The sequence below is a fragment of the Lipophrys pholis genome (assembly GCF_963383615.2).
Source record: "Lipophrys pholis genome assembly, chromosome: 21".
Taxonomy (NCBI): Eukaryota; Metazoa; Chordata; class Actinopteri; order Blenniiformes; family Blenniidae; genus Lipophrys; species Lipophrys pholis.
The window spans coordinates 16,121,396-16,145,759 of record NC_137649.1 but is presented as its reverse complement, the minus strand read 5'-3'; the positions used below and the strand labels follow the sequence as shown (position 1 = coordinate 16,145,759).

At 42.6% G+C, this 24,364-nt stretch overlaps 1 protein-coding gene across 1 annotated transcript; it reads left to right on the top strand.

Moving 5' to 3' along the window:
- The first annotated feature begins 374 nt into the window (after positions 1-374).
- Positions 375-21,149, top strand: elp3 (elongator acetyltransferase complex subunit 3). Its single transcript, XM_080491290.1, has 15 exons — positions 375-738; positions 1,450-1,549; positions 2,512-2,650; positions 2,831-2,901; positions 3,446-3,509; positions 3,674-3,742; positions 4,289-4,443; positions 10,127-10,288; positions 10,365-10,491; positions 17,184-17,377; positions 17,856-17,946; positions 19,651-19,716; positions 19,792-20,019; positions 20,115-20,196; positions 20,362-21,149. Exons 1-15 carry the CDS (start codon positions 717-719, stop codon positions 20,451-20,453), a joined length of 1,662 nt encoding a protein of 553 aa, XP_080347416.1. The 5' UTR covers positions 375-716; the 3' UTR covers positions 20,454-21,149.
- The last annotated feature ends 3,215 nt before the right edge of the window (positions 21,150-24,364 follow it).

Sequence of the window (24,364 nt, the reverse complement as noted above, 5' to 3'; positions counted from 1 at the left end):
CTGTGACACACATCCGAATGAAAGTTGTTTTAATCCTCCTCACAAGGAAATAGCATAGAACTGGTAATGAAAAGAGAAATGGCAAAATTAACAGAATGACACATTGACATTCACATCGTATTCATTATTAAATCTAATTTGTGGTTTGTCGATATTTATTTATAAGTTTTAGAGATTTCAAATTCAGGGAGAAATATATTCAAATTAGAAGGCGATTTTGAAGACCTTTGTCATTTGTGACGTCCATTTATCAAATTGTGTATTATTTATAAGGGGGAACGATTAAGGGTGCCTATTTTGTTACATGGCTGCATTTTTCATGAGTTTTTTTGCGAGTGTTTAGGCTGGAAATTGATCGCATGTCTGGCAACCCTGGGGGCGACGGCAGCGCCGCCGTGCGGTCACCCGGAAGCTTTAAAGCAACCAGAAGCGTTTCAACACAGATGTACGCAAGAGGGGATAATTACATGAACAGAACGCAGTCAAAACCACGTTTCAAATAGACAAACATCAGTAAAACACTTTAAATATTGTTGTATTTTTGTGACAGCCGTTCACGTCATTTTACGCCAGTTTCAGTTGCCGTACGGCAGACGTTCGTCGCAACGTGGAGTTGTTTACCTCCTCTGCTAACATCAGAGTGTTTAAAAGTCTTATTTAGACACTAGAACAAGCTTTTATCGGTTTAAAACGTGATCGTGTGCCTGGAGGAAGACATGGGGAAGCCAAAGAAAAAGAGTGAGTGTTTGACAGTGTTTAAAATGACTGCAAATGGCTTTTGCTTGAGCAGCTCGGCTGCTATTGCTAACTGCTGGTCGAGACTTGTATGAGTAAGAATTATCATCAAATCCTTTTAATACGGTTTATGTAAAGCTTAGACCTTCTGTCTTCAGTTACACCGTTGGTTAAACCTTTATTATGCTAATCAACAATCATGATTTGGTGTTAAATTCATCCTCCGCCTCACATATATGGTAATACTGCTTTGATATTACTGGACGTTTACGCAAAGATATTCATTGTATTCCTTCTCTGTGTTGATAGTAAATGCCATAGCAAACATGATCAAAATATTAAAATGCTGTTCTGAATTACCTTCCCACTTGTGGTAATGTAAATAAAAAAAGCAGCTTCATAGAGATACTAGTTAACTAGACACTAGTAGCAAACATTTATGAGCATAACACAGGTCAGGATTCATTCAAATTAAAACTAAATCACAAGTTCTTCTTCCTATAAACAATTACCAGCTATAACTGAGTGTGTGACAAGCTTAATAATGCTTAATGGTTGCTTGAAAAACAATTTAATTGAAACGTTTCAAGAATTGGTGTGTGCGTGTGTGTGTGTGTGTGTGTGTGTGTGTGTGTGTGTGTGTGTGTGTGTGTGTGTGTGTGTGTGTGTGTGTGTGTGTGTGTGTGTGTGTGTGTGTGTGTGTGTGTCTGTCAGGTGAACTCAGTCGAGCTGAGCTGATGATGATGACCATCGCTGATGTCATCAAGCAGCTGGTTGAAGCCCACGAGGAAGGAAAAGACATCAACCTGAACAAGTGAGTCCCTCATGCTGCAGGCAGCTTTTCACTGACTGAACCCACTGATGTATCATCTAATGTTGTGGATCTCTGATGCATTTATTGATTGGAAGTACAGACGCCACACTTTCAGATAAAGCCAGAGAGGCAGGTTGAGATGGTTTAGACTGGTGCTGAGGAGAGACACATAGTGAAGGTGGCGCTGCCAGGCGGTAAGAGAAGTGACAGGCCTCAAAAAATGAGTGGAGGTGGTGAAGGAGCACAGGGAGATGACTTGGATGAGAGTGGAGGAGGCAAACTGAAAGATGAACATTACATCATTGAATAAATTGTATTGTTGGTTTTTTTTGGTTTTCATTGTGGTTTTTATGCATTTTGTTGTGGTAGTTTTCACAGCTTTTAGATTGGTTTGTGATTTCTTTTGTAGTTAGTTTGAAGGTTATTCAGATGAAATTTTTGGGGGGATTTCTTATTTAATTCTACATTGTGTGTTTTCACTGGTGGCATTTTTTTTCAAAATTGATTTTGTTAACTTTTGTAAATAGCTTGCAATTTGTGTTTTAATGTTTTGTTGGGTTTTGTTTGTGCTTTTGACCTTTTTATGATGCATGTATTTATTTTTTTCCTGCATAATCAACTTTTATTCTGGTAACCTTAAAGGTTATATATATATATTATTTGTGGTTTGGTTTATTGGTGCTTTGGGTCAGTTTGTGGTTTATTTATTTATTTATTTTTTATATCCAAGTGTTGTTTCGGTTCTCTATGAAGATTTGATTTTTGTTTTAAGCATTAATGTTGTCACTCTGAAACTTTGTGGCCATGTCTCCATGGGATTTGTCTTAAAGGGTAACTATTTTACGTTGTTTATATCTTGGTTTTTGTCATTTTTCAACCATTTTAAAAGTTATCTTTTTCCTTTTGGAGATTGTGGTTTTTGTTTTTGTGCCACACGTCACCAACCTATTGTGTTTTGACAGAGTGAAGACGAAGACCTCGGCGAAGTACGGACTCGAAGCTCAGCCTCGCCTGGTGGATATCATCGCCGCCGTTCCGCCTCAGTACCGCCGTGCGCTGGTGCCCAAGCTCAAAGCCAAACCCATCCGCACCGCCAGTGGGGTATGTCGACCCAATTCTCCCATCACGCTAAAATATAACCTGTTAAAAGACTGTGAGCCAAACAGTTCTGAACCTACAAAAAGAGTGAATTTGGGATTTAAAGATGTCATTACGCTCATAAAGGAGTGTAAATCAAGGCCAAATGAAATCTATGAATATCTCTTTGTGTTTGCGTGGCAGATTGCAGTTGTGGCTGTGATGTGTAAACCTCACCGATGTCCCCACATCAGCTTCACAGGAAACATCTGTGTGTAAGTATTCATTCATTTTTCTGTCCTCCCACTCCTTCACTGTTTAATATAAAAATACAGATCCAATGATTGAAATGACTTTTTGAGGTAATACAAGCTTGGCTTATTTTTTTTTTAAAGATTTCTACATCACAAAGTAGAGGAAATATCAGATTTTAAGAAAAGTTTCAGCTCATCAAAAATGCAGATTTTAAACGGACAAAATGCACATAACAATTTGAAGTAAGTGAATAAAATCAGATTTTAGCGGTGTCTCTAAGTCACGTTTTCCTGCTGCTGCCAAGTTCAATATCTCTCAAGGTTTCTTTGGAGAAATATACAATTTTTTTTTGTTAATTTCTTTCCGCACTTTAATTTTTTAGGACTAAAATGTATGTTAAAAAAAAAAAAACCTTCTTCCTTTGTGTTGTTACATTTTTGACATTAATATCTGCAGGCCAGTAAATATTAACTCGTCTCCACTTCGATTTCTTCTTTTTGATTCTTTGTGTTCCCACTTGAAATCTGAATTCAGTTAAATGATCTTTTATTTTTACTCCGGCAGCTACTGTCCAGGAGGACCCGACTCTGACTTTGAATACTCCACACAGTCTTACACCGGCTACGAGGTAAAATTCTCCTTTTGTTTCCACCAATGCTGCTTGAAAATATTAGAATCCGACTAAAATATTGTTTAATTTTTACCGGATTATCCTCAACTATATTATGATATGGTTTGAAAGTAGCATCCTTTCCGTCTCTGATCTCTGCTGTTTCCCCATCTCACCGGAAGCCGACGTCCATGAGAGCGATCCGGGCCCGGTACGACCCGTACCTTCAGACCAGACACCGAGTGGAGCAGGTCAGCAGCCCCAACCGCTTCATGTCTGTCCAATCATGTCTGTATCACAGCGTTTCATGGAGAAATATATTGAACATGCGTATGTTGAGAAGCTCCAGATTGAGGGATGGAGGCTTTCTGTTGCACCGTTTGAGGGTTCAGGTGACAGACACTCACCGCAGATTTGATGGAGGCGCGAGACAGTAGCTGGAAATGGTGTTTTTAAACAGACTTCTTCTTTTTATTTGAATCGGATGGTGTGCAGCCGAAGCTTTCAGCCCTTTTCATCAGTCCTGACCCTCATTATGCTGTTATTTAAATTTCTGGCCACATTAGCCTAATGCAGCAGGGCAAAGTCATTCATTTAAACAGTTAATGTAGAACTTTGCCCTCCTTTAATCTTCCATTGCTGCTCCTTTTGTCTTGTTTTAATGGGTCAGAAGGCGCCAAGTGAAATTCTTATTTAGACAAATGACGACGTCGATTCTAATTCGTTTCGTTCCAGCTGTATTCGGATGTATTTGCACTTAAGCGGCCGGGTTTGATCGAACTGTGCTCGTCTCGCAGCTCAAGCAGCTGGGCCACAGCGTGGACAAGGTGGAGTTCATCGTGATGGGCGGGACCTTCATGGCCCTGGCCGAGGAGTACAGAGACCACTTCATCAGGAACCTGCACGACGCCCTCTCGGGACACACCTCCAACAACGTGGCCGAGGCCGTCAGGTAGTCCCAGTTTCCCAGTCTGTCGTCCTTCTCCGATCACTGGCGTCCTCCAACAGCAACCGCAGACCAATGAAAAGATGTAATGGTCACTCCTTCACTTGAAAACTTTACAGAGTGAGACAAGTTTCAAGTGAAACAAAAGAAAAGTGCACAACTCTTGTGTTATATTTCATTTTTCGAACTTATGAGAAATGTCACGGTGTTCAAACGCTGAAAGCTCAAGCTGTTAAACTCTTAAGTACCTTAAGGTGGCGCTAAAAACTGAGTTACAATGATCAGATCTGCTCTTCTGGATCCATCTGCTCACATCATCGATTTGCTGTAAAGTAGAAACTAATGGTATCAGTTAAATAACAGGGTATTTATAGCCTTTTTCATACATAAAATGCCGCTCAAAAAGCTTCACAAATTAAGATTTTGTAAAATCAGTTCAATATAAAAGGACAATGACATGAAGAGAACGCCACAATAAAGGATCACAATTAAAAGTCGAGCCTAAAATAAAATAATATAAAAAGTTGATTAACTAATGTCACGATAAAGTTGTTTAATAGAATGCTCATCCAAATAAAAAGGTTTTAAGTTGCTTTATAAAGCTGGTAAAGCTGATGGTAAAATGTCACTAGAAACGGAAGCGGGTTCACTCTCTGTGTTTGATGACAGCTACATTTAATAAAAGCAGCATTAGCTGGTTTTAAAGTGCAGGTGGTAACTTCTTCCTGTCCTGCAGCCAGAAATGTCTGAATTGTTTCTAAAGTGATTTTCCAAACGTTTTGAAATAGACAGCCTTCGTAGAGATGCTAAAAAGGGAGTTTTCTTTTTCTGACCTCTGACCGACCTTTTCTGGGTGTGGTGTCTTGCTCAGGGGCCCATATTGATTCAATTAAATTGTGGGATTTGAACCTGTGAGTCTCCGATCCCAAGCTTCTCTAACCTCTATGCCTCGGAGGATTTTAGGATTTTTTAAGTTGAGTTTGGGAACAGCTGCGTTCACGGGTTACACATATTTGAGATGATGTAACAGCTCTGACCACTAGAGGGAGCTATGCTATCACGCAGTATTTCCCTCCTAGTTTATGAGCTGTGCTGGGCCTTACAGTCGAGTGCAGAGCCTTTAAGACACCATCCAGCATTGTCTTCATAATAGTGCCTGTCAGAATGAAGTATTAAACATGATAAGGAAGGGAATGCGAGGATAGTTTTCCCTTTTTAATGCACCTAATTCATCTTCATTTCCTTTATTTTCTATGGTTCTCTGTAAAAATGTTGCATTAATAAGCATCAAAAATACCTATTAGTGTTATTGTTCCTCCTTTACTTGTCAACATCTGAAGGATATCAAGGTTGCAGTGCAAATAAACAGAAAACAAGCTGGAAAGCTTCAGATTTAAGTAGCTGCAACCAGAGAATGATTGCATTTATAACTATTCCCCGACCAGTTTCCACTACTTCGATCGTGTTTTTGAGACCGAATTAACCAAAACAAATCAGTTTGAGTATCATGTGTGAATATTAAATCCAGTTTATTTGTAAAAGGCCTGCCACCCACCTCAAAGTCACTGTTCATCTGTCGCCATTATTCAACAGGGAAAGTATTATTCTGTGTTGGAAAAGAAGTCAACACCATGTGTTTCTTGTTTTTCACCATCATGAACCATCCAGAGAAATTAGGTTGTGAATAAAAAAACAACTAATTAATAAAATGTGAATAGAGAGGTTTAATGCTTTGTCCATTTGTTTATTAGAATTTATTTCCATATTTGTTCAATTGTGATCCGTTTTCTCGATTGGGGGGGGGTTCGCTCAAAAAACTTCAGCATCATTTAATTTCTTTCCTCGAACCCTTGACCCAAAACAAAACCGTTTGCTCTATATTTAGTTTCCACTTTCATCTGTTCAAATGTTAAACATAAGAATTAAGATGAGTCATGTCTGTTTACAGAAAATCTCCTAAAAAAATATTTTTGTGCCGATGGACCCCTTGGCAGCTGAGTCAGAATCCTCGTCCCCCTTATGTTGGCAGATAATGTCCTTTAATGCAGGGGGGGGGGCGGGATCTGCCCTACTTTTGGCTGATACTTCGTCCCTTTGTAGTTGGATTGTTTAGGTTTAGCCTTGAGAAGCCATTTTGGTTTGGGGTAAGAATATAAAATCAAATATTCACGCCAATCAGTCAACAGAGCCTCCGTTTCTGAGAAGCTGCTGTGGGAACAAAATGACCCCCCCCACCCCCCCCCCCAAGGGATTTAATCCCACAGAGAGAGACTATCAGATGATCTCAACTCGGACAAGCTCGCCCAAATCAAATGTCATCGGACATGTAAACACGGTTACAAATAATGGCATCTGGATGAAAATGCTCCACAAAAAAACCAGAAAAAGATTTGACCAGACGGAGAACCTTCAGAAATGAAATGTCTCTCTGAGCCAGACAGGTGGGTCATGTCGGTCCTCATTCCGAACGCAGTGCTCGTACACACTCCCTCAGATCGTGCTTCCACAGTTGGGGTCAAGTCTTCCTGACTGTGCACGTCTGTGACGCACCGTTGATTCAGAACACGCATCCTTCTCCTGCTCAGACTCTGGATGAGGAGGAAGTTTCTTTGATTTGCAAGAACCTTGATTAGTCGAGCTACGAAATCCACCTGCAGTTGTTGTTCCCCCTCCTTTCCTCTCTGTACGACTCTTCCTGTAATGTGGAAACGGGATGTATAACAGATAAACGTATGGATGAATAGGAGAAGTAATCTGGCCTCTACGAAGTACTTGACCCGACTCCTTCTTCCCATTAACTATCCAGAGGAAGCCGAGACCAGATCTCTGACTCCACGCATCGAGCTGTTGAATAAACTCCTTCAGAATTCAAGAGGAAAATAAGTGAGGCCACTCTTCAAAAGTCTTTCTCACTGAGTCCCATCGATTTCTCACTTCTCGGCAAGTCGGTCCTGCTTTGAATGAGACGAGCGCGTGGCTGCTCAGTATGGATGAGTGGCAACTTCTCAGGCGACTTGAAGAAGATTGAAAGTCAAAGTAACAATGCGCCAGTTTCCCGAGGCGGGGGTGTGTTTTCAGTTGATGTTGTTGTTTTGGCGTAGTTTAAGACATCACGCAGATGATTGGACCAAATAATGGCTTTTCGGTGGTGTGAAATGACCTCCGCCGGCTTGTTTGTCAGCAGGAGCTTTCTCTTTTCTCAAAGTCCGATAAGACCCAAGAGGCTCTGTTTGTGCGAGTGTGTGTCGAGCTCTGCATTTGTTCATCCCTGTGCGGGCATGAATGTGTGTGTGCTCTGCTATCGGAGTGCTTTGTTAAGATGCTGTGATTACGGTAATTACAGCTGCCGCCGCTCAGCGCAGCCGAGACGGGGAACAACTTGGTTTGGTTCGGGGGACAACCCCGATCACTGCCAGGGTGTGATTTTCATTTCTTTATTTTCTTCGCAGCACATGTTTGTGCATTCCCAAAAGCGCGCGCACGAGGCTCACGTCTCGCCTTCTCACCGCAAGGCTCCCCGTCGCCCGATTCGATACCTGCGAGATAATCGCCTGAGATAATAGACTTTTTATTGATTCATCTCGCACAATCTGATCGTCTTCTCTCGAGCGTCAACTGTTGTAATTGGTGTAAATCAGGCATCAGACTGTAAAAGATGGACGTTTATTGCTGGCAGATACGGAGTCACGAGGAGGATGGAGGAGTTGATGGTCACTGGAGCAGCTGGAGGGGAGAAAATGACAGCTGGCCACCGAGCTGAGATCAAATATGTCTATTTGCTTTTCTTTTTTCTTTTTTTGATGTCGATCAGAGGCTGAAAATGAATTGGCAGTGGAAAACGAAGCACACGAGTGTGAAAATGTAAAGAAAATGGACTTGCTCGTAGGTCCGAGAAGTGGCTTCATCGCTTCAACTAGATCTCTTGACTGATCGGCCTCCTTTTATAAGGAGAAGAAAAGATCTTCCAAGACTGAACTGATTCAGTTGCTTTGATATTTTCTTTGTTTCTGGACTAGATTGAGAATACGCTGCTCACAGAAAGGTAGGGATGTTTGTACATTTTAGGTTCATATTTCACCCAAAAAGCAAAGAGGTTTACTGTTCAACTTAATGTGGCCAACTCTTCAGTGTTTCAGTACTTTTTGCACAACTTGCTCTTCTCTAACAAGTGGGTAGAAAAGATCTGGGGAGTGATCGTGTTGCGTGACCTCACTGAGTTACCTGTTGGTTTTCTTCTCTTGTGTTTCTAGTCGGTGCAGTAGTTTAGTTTTCACGGGTTTATTTCCTGGGTTAAGGCGTCTTTCGTGTCTAATACTATATAATGTGTCTGTCTTATGATTATATACATGTGGTTTTGGTTTATTGCCGTTTGTTCGACTGGATGGAACGGCATGGAACAAATCTACATTAGACGATTAGTTTCAAAAGTTTAATTTGAAACTTCTGTCCCTTTAATGTTGGAGATCCACGACTCAGCTTTTTTTGTGCTTCACAATTCAGTAGTGTCTTTATTTCTCTATTATTGCTCCATCCTGCAGCCCGTCACTTTTTACTCGTCAAACTGTTGTGGCAGCAAATGTCATTTCAAAATGTGCCTCTTTCAGGAAAACTCAAGTTTCACACTTAATACATGCTTGTAATTTGACAGCAGCCTCGCTTTATTGTTTTGTGCCTGCTATGACGTGTTTGAGGTGATTTACATATTCGTGATGTGCTTTCCTAAACTGTCGTCTCTTTTTCATTGTTTTTTTTTTTAAGAACAAGTATGAGTACTAACCTTTAGCTACTTTCTAAAACTAAAACGCAAAAACGATGCCTTTTCACTTGAAGTTCACATAACCGAATGGATAATATATACACACCTCGGCAGATCCATCAGAGCTCGTAGTGACACAGCTTTATTCCTGAATTTGAAGATCTAAACACATTTTACGGTGCTTTAAATTCCTTTCCACTCTTTGTGACCGACAGCAACAACAACCTGTTTATTTGTAACTCAAGTGAAACTATCCATTTTATTTCAAACTGGTAAACTAAGTGGCATATTTGTAGCTTTATTTTTTTATATTTGGTTCAGTTTTATTACGGATATTTCATGTGTGTACTATTATACTAAAATACCCTGAAAGGCGGAAGAGGGGCGCGAAAAGAGATATCCACGTTACATACAATCATTTGATCTGTTGTTGTTGTAAAAATATGTATTCTGCCTTTTTGATCAGCAGAAAGCTAAAATAACCTTTAAACTGTCTCCTCACAGTCAGGATTTCTGATTGAAACGGATCATTTTGTATTCAACTTGTTTTGACGTAAAAAAACAAACACTTGTTAATGTCTCATTTAACATTTCTTTTATGCATTCCAAGCATTTCTTTGCAATCATCTTTTTTTTTTTTTTTTTTTTTTTTTGGAGGATTGCATTAGTGTGTCCTTAATGTGAGGTTAGTATTGTCTCTGTGTGGATAATGAAGCATGCACACTCGCAGCATGTAAATTGATGTTGCTAAATGATCCTAGTAATATGCCTCATTCACACAGACCCTTCAAACATTTAGTCTATATGAGACGAAATAGTAAAATTAAAAAGACATTAGCATGTGAGCGCAGAAACAATATCTTCCTGTATGGTACAAATGTCTAATGAGCAGAAACGGTATCAGAAGTTGACGGCGGTGGTTTCCTCCTGCAGGTATTCGGAGCGCAGCAATACCAAATGTGTCGGTATCACCATCGAGACGCGGCCCGACTACTGCCTGAAGCGACACCTCAGCGACATGCTGGGCTACGGCTGCACGCGGCTGGAGATCGGAGTGCAGAGCGTTTACGAGGACGTGGCCCGCGATACCAACAGGTTCGGTGGATAAGGGACGTAGAGAGTGTCTGACGGCAGCGAGGGCTCCCTGACCCTCCCCGTTGTTTCTCTCCAGGGGTCACACGGTGCGAGCGGTGTGCGAGTCGTTCCACCTGGCCAAAGACGCCGGCTTCAAAGTGGTCGCCCACATGATGCCGGACCTGCCGAACGTGGGCATGGAGAGGGACGTGGAGCAGTTTATTGTAAGCATTAAACCCTTCTTTTTTTATTTTTTTTTCAGCCGTCCGTCAATCCTTGCAATCATCCAAGCATACATCTAATAGATCAGGCAAAGGCAGCACGGCCACATTCTCAAGCCAATTTTCAAAAGTGAATACACTTTGGGTTTCGAGGCATTTCAAGCACATTTGAACTTGGTATCAATTTGGATTAATCCAAAAAAGAAGAAGCCAGGTGAGAAAATGTCTACAAGTTTTTGAGTTCTATAATTGTTGTAGTACTAATTTCATTTCAAAGTCATAATGTCTAATGAATACATGTTGATTGATGTATGCAGATACAAATCTTGGAGGTCGAAGAGCTCGATTCCATTTGGGCTCTCTGGTAATAGAGAGGAAATCTGAACAAACCACACGAGGGTCCAAGTTTTCCATCACTGCAGTCCAATCAACTCGTGATCCATCAGTCCATCCACACAATCATATATTCCTTCAATCGTTCAACTATCCGTCCCACCATCCAATCTGTTAATTGAATTATCAATCAATCTGGCCATCCGTCCAATAAATCAGTGATCTTAACCATTCATCGATTCCAGCCAATCATGCTTCCATCCATTCATCAGATCTTCTGTCCGTGCAGCCGTGACTTATTGTTCCGAGACATTCCACGTCCACAGGCAGGAGTCACTTTGGCTCTTCCATGTCTACAGACATTGAAACGTCACACTTGTGAAGTAGAAACCAGTCTTGTGAGCCTCCCTTCACACGTCTGACCTGGAGCAGGTTTTTATCGCCTTTTAAAGCTGAAATAGTCTCTCTCCTCGCCGCTTCGCGGCGATAACACGCAGGGAGATTCCGGACATACTGCCTTGATTGATAGACAAATATCGGCCCTCTCTGCAGACCTTACAGTTCAGTGTCCAAAGCTATATCTTACCTTGCCTTCCTTTTTGCAACTTCTCTGTCTCCATCTATCCATCCTTCAATGGTCCATGTTGAGTAAAGAGCCTGGAGAACATGATCGGATCATAGAGACAAATAGCAGTTGGTGATAAAACCTGTACTTGAAACAAGAATCAAGGTAGTGCAGTGATTAGAAATAAGAATGTTGTAATCAAAAAAAGATGAGATTGTACCCCTACAAAGCCTCAGACATGACCTCTCAGGCTTTCTGAGTGTCTCCTACACTTCATCAAATAATACCCTTATTTGTCAGGATGTGTTGGCTCAACGCATCCCAACAATTAAGAATGTTGGACTGGATAGAGATAAGGGAAAGAAACACGTTGGACTCCTCATCAATTTGGGTAGGAATTGAGAAGGCATTTGTGGTCCAGTACATCGTTTATACAGGACTCAAAGGTTCTTCGTGAAACATTGTTCAGCACTTCAAACTGTTTTCTTTTTCCACAAAATGCACTCTGTTGCTATTTCTTCTCAAATTAAGCAACACAGATGGAACCAGCTGTCCCATTTAGTCCCCGTTTACACAGTAACGTTTTGAAAATGATGTAAATTTCCATGGAAATGGCGGAAATGCTGTAAACAATGTAGTTGGCATGCCAGGTTGTGAGTTAACATTAACAATGGTGAGAACATGTGTATCCGTATGGACAGACGACCAAGTTGCAGTGATATCACGGGTGACTCTCGACAGTAAAGCTACCAAGTCTCAGGAGAGTATGAGCTAGGATCCATTGTTGTCATTGTCCATCTACTCGTGTATGTCTCCACAGCGAGACCCATGGTGTGGTCTGTCTCTTTATGTTAGGTTTCAGCTCCCTGTGATGACTGGACGTCCCTTTAACCCCTCACAAAGTTGTTCTCGCTTATGTTTGCTGTGTTTTTCCACTTCTAAAACTTTGAAAACCAACTTTTTGACTTGCTTCCTTATAGTGGCCACCCACTGGGAAGAGCTCAAAGCGAAGAGTTGTGTTCTATCTTGCAGTGCACTTTCAATAAAGAATGTTGGTTCAATAAACTAGATGGTTCCATGTTGACTAAATATGCGTCACCCGAACAATTAAACGAATAAAACTTAAAGTAGGTGGATAGTAGTGGTGATAAACATCTGTTATTCAGGCATTAGAGTTCATTGTTTGTGACATTAGTAATCATACCGTCCTCTTTTGCTTGAGCATCAACGTGCGTCATCACTACTTTTCTCACAGTAGTGTAGTAACAAGTAAGACTCACATGTTTGCGCCTTAAAATAGCTCCGGAAAAGCTGCGGCAGCCGCCCGCGGTCCCAGCTGTGATGTGACTCCATAGAAAATCCTGTCAGATGTCGCTCAACAGCAGGCTCACTCCACAGCGCTGATTGGAGACAGACTTAATGTGAAGGTGCTTGTTCCCAACACGCCGCCTGACTGTTGGATGTAAATGAGCGCTCGGTCTGTAGCTGTGTGCAATTTCAGCTCATTTGGTTTATTTTTACTGATAAAAATCAAATGAGTGTGGGGGGGTGGGCTGCTAATTGGTGGAGATGACGATCTTTAACAAATACCTGCTCTAAACAATAATATCACTTTCTCTCTCTCTCTCTCTCTCTCTCTTGCCCGTTAATGAATCTGACTTGGCTTTCTTTCTCCGGGGTCTGATTACATGCGGCACGTTGACTCGCTGGGTTTTGCATTACAAAACAATGGGACTCAGTCGGAGGTGGAAAGGTTAGAAACCTCAGTGTTCCCTTTTGTAATGAGCGACAAATTGAGAAAAGACAACATAGAAAAATGTACTTTCTACGGTTGCCTTAATTCCGCTCAAAGGTCAATGTAAGTGGACTTTTAACGGGGATTAGCTGTGAATACATCTTTTTGTTTGACCATCATTTGTGCTCTGTGTGTTTTATTTTATTGCATAAATTCTTCGTTTGGAAAGCCATTTATTTGCTAAATAAATCTTCACAGTATCCCAGACATATAGTTTGTGAAAACAGGGTATCGTTCGCCTGAATGTCTCCATGTCATCATTTATCCGTGCCAGCATTTGTTCATATGACACTGTTTAGATTATCGTTTTATTGTCTGGGGAGGATCTACTTTTTCACAATCTGAGTGTTATTCTGGCTTTTTTTTGATGGATCATTCAGTTGTGGTTGGTCCCCTAGTAAACATATCCCTGGTGAAATTGATACTTTCAAACACATTTGTTCCACTTTCTTTTTTTTCTTTTTTTTTTAAATATCTTTCTTATCTAAGTTTTCTCCAAAGTGGACTCATCAAATTCTGCACCGCCCTGCATGTTTCCGTCCTCCAGCACACCTGATAGAAACTGTTAAGTCCTGATGAGGTCTCTGCAGAGCTTGATGAGGAATTACTTCCCTAAATCAGGTTATTTGAGCAGGTTTGAGGTTCCTGACACCAGATGTTGACATTTGTCAAAGGTGATTAAGGCAATCAGGATGGACTTGGTCAAAGTTTGAATAAATGACGGCTTTCCGCTCCAAAAATCGAGCGTAATTAAATTCTGTTTTGTTCTTAATTTACCTGACTTTATTCGCCCAGTTTCTTCTTGAAGTTGGTTTCCCTTTGGAAGGTGTGGCTCCCTCTGTCCTTAAACTTTACGATGCTATGAGTGAGAAGCAGACTTCTACTCAACACTGGATCCTAGACAGTAAAGCTATGGCCCCATTTACACGTCAACATTTCAAGAGAAAACGCACCCTTTTATTGCGTTTTCGTTTGTGTTTACGCAGCAATGAAAAGCCGAAAACGATGTCGTTGTCATGCCAGCCCACCAGTCGGTGCGGTCATTTCTGAATTTTGTGGCTAGATTCTTTAAAGAAATTCACATCAACAGACTCGTTGTTGATTTATGATATGCAAGTTAATATACTTTCCTGATCTGGAGGCTTTCTTGTTATCAAATCACGTGTCTTCCCACGGATATGTGTTGGTGCTTAGTGAGCCGCTCGTGCCTCCGACTGCGTCGGCAATACGGAGGGCAGCAGCAGGCCGACACCATGAGGGCAAATCACAGAAGAAGCATTGCCAGAGTGGTACCCTCAGCCACTATCTTTAAATAAGTGCAGCATTTCCTCCGTCACTTGTACTCTCCCCAGACAAATGTTCTCTCTCCGTCTCTTTTTCTTGCCAGCATGCTGTCCCAATATTTTCTCCCTCCGGCTCTCGCCTTCGCTTCCTTGTACATTTCTCTCCTTCCCATTGTCTCTCACTCTTCTGCCCAGTCGTAACTTTTCCTCTCGACACTTCATCTCCCTGCTCTGTCCTCTTTCAGTCACGCCGTCTCCTTCTCCGCCTCGCTCCCCTCCTCTCTTCTCACACTGACACTTAGATTATACAACTACTGTGAGACTCCCCTTTGCTCTATCTAATCTTCCATGACACATTTCTTGAAAAAGTGGGGGAGTGGGTTGAGAGAAAATGCGGCTTCTTAAATATTTTCACTCCAGGAGTCCAACTAAGCATCAAGTGTTTTTTTTTGTTTTTTTCCTTTTCTTTTTGTAGAGTTTGTCAAATTTATAGCTACAGCTCTTACGCAGGCAGCATCCAGAAATAGTCCATTTTGAAAGAAGAAAGCCAAGTATTGTAAGTGAGAGATATCGGGAGGAGAACGGTAAAATCAGAAATGGAGTAGAGATCATAGTGTAGGTTGAAACCTGAGAATAGAAAGCTCGGTTTGCTCTCTTATCATACTAGTACATATTTTAATTATGTCATATTTAAACGTATAAAGTCACACAGTTAACAGTCATGGAAAATCAAACCGCTATAGTGCTTGAAGAGGCATATTGATGTATATAATGTGCAATGTAGAGTTGTGAATTAAGACTACAGTCATCACTGAGTATGTTTTTCCGCTCATTCTGATTCATACCGTAAGAAAGGATGACTTTTAAGCCCCGTTTACAGTGCAACATTTTAACGGACCACAGCTGTAGTAAACTTCTGCACATGCTCAGTAGATGGACAATGACTCCCAGTCCATATTCTCCTGGGACTTGGTAGTTTTATAGTTGAGTCACCCGGCGTTTCTGCTGTCACCATGTGAACGGACATCAGTTTCAAAATGTTGCTGTAGAAACACAAAAATGATGCGATCTCTCTTGAAACGTGGTCGTGTTAATGAGGCCATACACATAAAGATGTTGCATATTGTTTTTCCTAAACTTATGACTCTGGACAGCAGATAATTGAAAGGAGGTGAAAAACAGACAAATGTTTTCTAAAAACAAGAATAATCTGTGATAGTGAAATGTTTTTTTATACACCTAAAAGATGACTTTTAAGAAGAACCTTTGTTTAGAGGAACTTTTACTATTCCATATGTTAGAGTTTAAAAAGAAGGAAAAAAAATGATTTAATTGGAAAGATGAAGCTCTTGGTGGACATTTATTTTCTTTGTGCCAAGTCAGATGTTGGACCGTGCCTCCATATTTGGTCATTGCAGCTTCAGATATCAGTGACCCTTAAAAGGATTACACAGGAAAAGATACTGGGTATGAACCAGGAACACAATATCCAATTTGTTGCTAGTGTGATGCAAAACGTTGCTGTGATTTCAGCAGAGGAATGTTGAATAGGAAGCACCATCCATGAAAATTGCTAATAAGGATTCCCTTTCAGGCCTGAGCTCAGAGCTCTTCAGGGACGTTTGCCATCTCAAGGAAGCATTTTCCTTTTTTGCTTTAATCCCTTTTAATCAAACACACTGCCTTGTTAGTGATTATCTGTGTCTTTTCCACTTTGTCATGATCCCAGTGAGTCCCCGCCGTCTGCCTGGACTGCAGAGCAGTTTGGGGCCCATCGGGGGCGGCGGCGGCGGCAGGAGAACCTCGCCCTCCCCCACGTGTCCATCATGGTTGCCCTGATAATAAAATTCGATTTCAACTTCCTCCCGGCCCGAGATCCTCTCGTACTTATCTCTCGTGTACAGACGCTCCCATTCCCAGAGGAGGCAATCCTTAACAGGGTTCCCCTTCACCAACCAACAGAGCAGTGATCCAAAGTGGTTGCAGGTGCTGATTCCACAAAATCGTCTCTGCACTGTTTTCTCTCGCTATCAAAGCTCCGGTGTCAGATTGGCTTCCCCCTCCCTCCCTGTAGGTTTACTGCAGCACTATGTGGGACATGTCCTCGTGTGATTATGAGCTGTGACGAGAGAGAGAGCGATGATGAGATAGCGGTAATGTGGCCTATTTGTGCAAACGCTCCTGGATTTCAGATCTTCACGGTACTGATCGCAGTCGTCGGCGCGGAGGGGAGGAGAATGACTGGAAATCACACGGATTCCCCTCAGCGCACAAAGCCAGACAGCATCATTTGTTTCCTTCTACTGAATAACTTAACTTTGTTGGCTTGTCCTCTGCTTTGCAAAAGATCAATGGTTGTACGAGTTTTAGGTTAAGGAGTTAATACTTTTGAAAATAGACATGTTTTTATCGACTCCTTTCTATTGCTCCCCAGAGAAGAGAAATATGAATGAAATACACCCAGTGGGTGTTTGTGTAGATCCACATTTCTTAGGCTTTACCAGGGTTATTATATAGCAACTTGGGGTGAAGGAGATAATGTCATGTCGCGCTACAATCACCTCACTTTCTGTCAGAAATTCAATCTCCCAAGACGAATCGGAAACAAACTGCGATGGCGGCTGTGACTTTGTGAAATGGTTCACTGTCATTCAACTTTGACATTTACGTTCCCCTTGAGCAGCTTAACGTGTGACGGGCATCTCTGTGCTGGTTGCAGGAGTTCTTCGAGAACCCGGCCTTCAGGCCCGACGGTTTGAAGCTTTACCCGACACTGGTGATCCGAGGAACGGGGCTGTACGAGCTGTGGAAGACGGGTCGCTACAAGAGCTACTCGCCCAGCTCCCTGGTGGACCTGGTGGCCCGGATCCTGGCACTGGTGCCGCCGTGGACGCGAGTGTACCGGGTACAGAGGTGAGCGAAGGCCTATAAATTTATGTATTTTTACGGGTTAACGAGCTTCATGCCGCCAGATTGTACTTCTGCATGTAGATACATGCTGGTTTGAGCCTCTGCTTCTCCAAAACTTGTGCTAAAAGTGAGATTTCTGCTCTTGGTGAACTCGCCTTGTGGCGCTTTCTGTGGTCCAGAACTCGAAGCACTTTAATTCAAAAGTTTGTCCATAAAATGTATTTCTGTTGGGTCATCTGAAAGCCGCTGCTGGGTAGGACCATGATGGTCTTGGTTAATTCAGAGGAGAGTGAAGGAAAAAGTCAGTAGAGAATGAGACAAACTGAAACGATAGAAGAATTACTGAACAGGAACAGAGTTTCTGTGAGTATTCTAGAAGCGAAAGTTTCATCTGCAGACCTTCTGTTTTAAGTTTTCAACTTCCTGTGATCTTCTCTAATCCGTATGTAAAGCTACCTTCCTGTCTCCCTCCTCCCACCAGGGACATCCCCATGCCACTGGTGAGCTCTGGAGTGGAACACGGGAACCTGAGGGAGCTGGCCCTGGCCCGGATGAAGGACATGGGCACTGAGGTGAGACTCGGAGGCCTTTCATATTAGCCTAAAAGACTCCGTCAGCTTATTTAGAGTTGGAAAGCTAATGGACTTTTTCCAGCTGGGATGCGGCCCAGAAGAAAGGTAACGGCAGACCTGCCAACAGCCAAACGCTGACGCTCAGAATAATTTGCCTGTATGGCTGCGAGAAGGTACAATGACTGATTAGGAAAGCTCTCAGGTGTAGTTGAGGACTGTCGGAGCGTAGGATTACATGGAGGGTGAGTCAGTGTGAGAAGATGCAGCTGAAGGCACGACGCAGCTCAGCGTCACTGAAGAGTAATCAGAAAAACGCCGGTGTCCCTCCTTCTAATAGAAAAAAAAAAGAAAAAATATGACACTGTTGTTGAATTATAAAAATAGTGAGTCCCCTTATCTTTTGAGCCTTCTTTTAAAAGTTTCTATGACGTACAAGAAAGTGGGAATAAAAGCCTCTTTGACAAATACAACTAACAAAACCACTTGTATTCGGTGTTTCTATTTGTCGTAAGTAAGAAAGATGTGCTTCTTTTAACCAGCTGCACTGCTGTCTTGAAGTGCAGAACACTGCGAGATCAGGTGTGTTACATTCATTTAGGTTTAGAAGTAGTCACGGCGCACAAGAGAAGGCCTACAAAGCTTGTAGCCGTAGAGCGCCTCCAAACAGAAGGCATTAACAAGAAAAATTATGAAAGTTGTACTTAAATCACAGATTCATCGAAACATCCTCGTGAATCGCATTTCCACGATCGCCTTGTGCTGCTGTCGCGCAAAGTTCAGACTGACCGTCTGTGATTTCCTCCCTGGAAGTTACCTTGTGACGAGGTTCGCTGTAAAGACGTCTTCATAAACACAAACTCTCGACTGCCCATTTCCACGTCTTTACTTTTTAAGAGATAATTGTGCATCCTTGAAACTGAAAGCCTGTAAAGTTGTTACCCTTAATATTTTCAGGCTTTTGGTTACCGTGGTAACAGCAAGTGCTCTTTAATAGCTCACAGAAAACTCTGCTTGGACGGTTCCAGCTTACGGAGAAGGGGGGGGGTGTATCTGCCGGCCAGCCGGACACGCTGCCATTTTCAATCGTTTGGAAACCGGCAAGTCATTTCCCATCATGCTTGGATGTGATTTAATGCTGCAGCACACTCGGTGAGATAAGTCTCACTCCGCAGCAGCACCGCCAATGAGACCAACTCAATGAGATCGGCGACTTCTGCTCAAAGTTTACCGTCTCGCCACACATTTCTCCCAAGTTTTTTCTTTTTTTTCTTTTTACTCAAATCAAAAATAAAGTCATTCCGTGTCTGTACTTTGCAAAGAGAGACAGCGACTCAAAACGATGAAATCATGCAATGCTACTCTCCTGTCGGCCGAACGTGTCGCGTTCCTCCATTTCCTTCTCGGTTCATGTGGATCATCAGATATCAGTAAACCGTTTGAGCTGGTTGTTTGGGCAACGCAATATATTGGAAAAAAAATATTGTTATTGCAATATTAAAATGTACAATATACGTCGACGTCACAAGAGAAAATAGATCAGATTCTAGGTTCAGCAAAATAGAATTTATTGGGATCAGTTCACAAAAATCATGCAATTAACGAAAAGATTTGAATCGTTTGACAGCCCTAATTACTAAACCCTGAAACAACATTTAGAGATTGAATTAGCTTTTGTCTGATTTGGATGAATGTGTGTGTGCGCAGTGTCGCGATGTGAGAACTCGAGAGGTCGGCATCCAGGAGATCCACCACAAAGTGCGGCCTTACCAGGTAATCTTTGTGTTTCGCAGCGCGTGGAGTCTTGTTTATCAGGTGGTCAGTGTTGATTGTCGCGCCCGTGTTCAGGTGGAGCTGATCAGGAGGGACTACGTGGCCAACGGCGGCTGGGAGACGTTCCTGTCCTACGAGGATCCGGAGCAGGACATCCTGATTGGCCTCCTGCGGCTGCGTCGCTGCTCTCCGCAGTCCTTCCGACCGGAGCTGAAAGGGGGCGTGTCCATCGTGCGCGAGCTGCACGTGTACGGCAGCGTGGTCCCCGTGAGCAGCCGAGACCCCAGCAAGTTCCAGCACCAGGTGGCTACGGCGTCTGTCATGCAACTTCAACGCCGAGAGTAGAACTGGAACAAATGTGAGAGAGTAAACGTCTTTCTGTCGTCTCTGCCGCGCAGGGATTCGGCATGATGCTGATGGAGGAGGCGGAGCGAATCGCCAGAGATGAACACGGGTCTGGAAAACTGGCCGTTATCTCAGGTGGGCCCCTCAGAGCAGCACAATGCAGCGTCATCGATTTTCATGTTTGCTCAGGGGTTGTTGTTGTTTTCTATTCAGTGTTGTTTCAGCCAAATAAACGTCACAGCTTCATTTGTTTACAAGCGCGTGTGCTGAAGTCCCGTCTTGTGTCTGTTTGCTGTGCAGGTGTAGGAACCAGGAACTACTACAGGAAGATGGGCTACGAGTTGGAGGGGCCGTATATGGTGAAGAGCCTGTATGGTTCTGACATGGACTGAAGCTTTTTATTATTTGTGGACAGTGAATCCAGATTCACACACAAATTATTTATCAACACCATCCAGGACATGTTACCTACGCCTGTTTGCTGTCAAACAGCTTTTTTTTTTTGTTTGTTTGTTTGAGATCAGAGTTTGGTTCCTCTGTTTTTCTTTTATCGACCATCTCCAGATTTATGTAGATGAGACGAGACGAGCGGCAGATTAAAAGTTTTAATCACAAACATCCACTTTTGTTTGAGACCCTTTACTGGACGTGAGTGTGAAGACGTCTGACAAGTTGCAAGAAAAACACGGGAAAAGATACTTTACATGATGACATTCAGATTGAGAAGAGGATCGAACCAATAATCACCTGAGCCCCAGTGATGGTGGTTTGACCCCTCACGGGTCCCACTATTCCTTCTACCTGATGGTTTTTAAAAGAAACATTGTACTATGAACTAAGTAAAAGGGATGATAAATGTCATTTTTTAAAGTTTCTAAGAATAGCGGATGCAGCACTGAGACCTGAGCTGAGATATCGATGATACGGCCATGAAACATGGCTGCCTCGTTGCTAGAAAAGTAGCCTCAAAGCTATGTTTGTAAAAACGTGCATAATGCAACATCTATAGGAGACGTTTTCTTTGTACTGCACCAGAAGTTTTCATTAAAATTTCCTTTATTTTGGAGATTGTACTCATTTGCAGTACTAACTGTTTGACTTTGTGAAACTAAAGACATTTTCGCGGAGCAACTTGGGCAGATAAGAGTTGGAGCTTCACGTTTGCTGCATTGTCGACCATCTTTACAGACGGCCGACATGTCAGCCTTCACGTCTTCCTTAACGCACCAAAGATTCACTAATAGACTCTTCCTCTTTTTGAAGTGGAACCTCGGCGCGGTGAGGAGGAACCAGGACGTCCAGGTAATCTGTCGGGTGCAAACAGGCGTCGAGTGTTGGTCGGGCGTGAAAGGCCGGCTTAGCATCACGGTTAGATCTAATCATGTTTGTGCTGCGGTTAAAGAGAGAAGCCATTAGGAGCGGAGCGTCGGTTAACGGCTGGCGGCGGATGAATGAACAGTGGGGAAGCTTCCTCGCCGGGCAGCCATCGGATAATTGCACGATTTTGATTTATAGGGCAGGAAATTGACTATTAGTGTTACATAAATTGTTTTTTTTTTTTAAAGCTCCTCCAGTTAATCCTGTTTGTTGTCTCTCTGTCACGCATTCTTTTGTTTTCATGTATGCTGGTGAATGTTGAGGATTTTTTTGCTAAAATACCGAAGCATTTTTGGAGTTACTGTCTTCGGTGTGTCGGAGTATCGGGCTGTGTATCCAAAGAAAATGTCGCCTCGTGTCAGGGGGTCCCGCCCTCGCAGGGACCCCCCCCCCCCGAGAGCTGCTTTGGCTCATTGAGTCTTTTTTTTAATTTGGTCTCTTCTCAGGTGGCCGACCGTCCTGCAGTGACTGGAAGCTGCACTGTGGCTCTGTTACTGGAAGAAGAGTTTGTCATCGAGGACTCTGTCGCTGACCTGCAGTCTCATGCCGATGGAGCCGAACGGCCCCTGCGTCATTTCCTGGAAGCTTCTCCCCCCCTACACACACACACACACACACACACACACACACACACACACACACACACACACACACACACACACACTGGTGTCGTGACTGCGATGTGCTGTATATGTTGGTGTTGCAGTCTTGACGCAGTGAGGAATGAATGGGCCATATTCGGGTTTTCTCTCCACGCCTGCTCACTCCTGCTATCAGCTGTGAAATCTGAAAGGACTCCCCCCCTTTTCTCCCTCTCCTCCTCCTCCCCCTCCTCCTCCTCCTCCTCCTGCTCCTGAATCTTTGCTGAGCGGATTTCTTTCTGTAGCAGAGTTTGCTTTAATCTTCACTGCAACAAGAGCAGAAGTGATGAGCTGAGCTGAGCTGAAGGTTACAGCGCCTGTCTTTAAAAGTATTTGTTGATTCAATGAATTGTTTGTCGCCAACCGGAAATGAATCACTTTGACGATCAATTGCAAATCACAAATATCCAATCCTGCAATTTCTTACATACTTACTTATCAATAGATTCTTCATATCAACAACATCTGTTTGTGCTCACAGATGTTGCAGCTAATGTAATACATTTTCTCATCATTTAACAATGTTACATTTTGTAGTAACTTATTACATATTGCAACAGTTATTACAAAATGTGGGTGTTCCACAAAGTAATAATTTGGTGCATTATGTAATAAATGTTGTCCTTTATCTGTATACGTGGTTCTATGTTAAATAAGGGGGGGAAACAAAGATTCAGTTGGGCGAGAACTGTTGCAATCTGAAATTACTTATTACAAAATGTGGCGTTATTACATGAGTTGGAAAATGTATTACAATATTACATAAAGTGGTGCTACGAACCTCACGTTCCGGTTTTCGGACTGTGTGAGGAAAAACGGGAAAACGAAAACTATGCGCGGGGAAGTTGAGCAACGTCAACACAGAAAGGCGCAAACAAGGATTTTCTCGCTATGAAGGAGCAGTTCTAACCACTGCATCACGGTGCGGTCCCACTAAAAAGAACCCCTCGCAATGACTGAGTCCTTTAACTAATTGTGAACCAGTTTCAAGAAAATAACTACATATTTGATAGTTTCCATTTTAAATTTGTGTATTAACGCAGTAATAAACAGTTTATTCAACATTACATTACGATGAGCCTCCTTCCTGACTAAAAAGGTCGATTTCGCTTCTTGACTCAGGTTGATCATGTTTGAGAAATTTATCGCGTTTATTTTTTTCTTTTCCGAGGCATCAAACGTGTCCGGAAGCTTCGGAAATTGCAGCCTCTCGGAAGCTTTTAAAAAGACAGGTTGAAACTTGGGTGATCCTTCATGCCGTCCGCAGCTTTCTGTAAATTGATCCCGCCCTAATGCCATTTCAATTTTGGAGTAATGGGGGATGCGCGCCTCTGGCATATTGGAGTTAACAGAATCTAGTGTGTACCTTCTAATTTCCCTCCAGTGTTGTTTTGCCTCTGTGCAGCAGGATACGGAGGGAAAAAGAAGTTTAGCGTGAAAAGAATAGGATTCTCAAAAGCATCAGCTAACAAGGAGTGGATGTTTGCAGGGTGTATTTGGTGGGATATTATAGTAATGCTCTTTACGAAACAATCTTGAAGCCTTTCAGCTCCACTGAATGTCAGCAAGGATCCAGAGTACTTGTTGAATGCCAAATGTGTAAAAAGTCAGGTTTGACGGGGTGAGACGTGAATGAGCGGTTCAGAATCTCTTAGAATTCCAAGAAAATTGTATTATGCAGCAACTTTTCTGTTTGCCAAACCCGAAAAGCCTCATTGCTTCAGTGGACTGATTATATGCCAGTTTTGTTTGTTTTTTCTGGTGACACAGCCTACATACTGACTTGTTTTAATTTTCTGTGTAAATATTAAGCCAAATCTGGTTTGTCAAGACAACATTCTTTTATTTCCCCAAAGAATTGCTCATAAACTGAATTATGCTCTTTTTTTCTCCCCCCACGGGTCTCTTTACACGAGTAACGGTAATTAAAGAGGCGACACTTCCGTCATTGAGATCACGTAAGAAAAGAAAGGTGTGTGTTCACAATCCACGGCATAACACTTCCCGCTCTTTTAGACGCGTCGGAGTGTGTGACTAAGAGTGATGGTCAGTAATAAAGGCTGTGGATGCAGCGTGGATATGATCAGCAACAACACTAATGCCTGGCTTTAATTTCCTGTTCACGAGGCGCCGATACATTAGCGATCGTTAGTCACGGCAGAGCCTTGCCGGCGCTTGCCTTCACCTACCGCACATGGCTCACATCCAGTTTGACTCCACTCCTCAAACCGAACTCTACTTTTACACTTACAAGCGATCTATGTGACCATGGCGGCTGTGGCTCA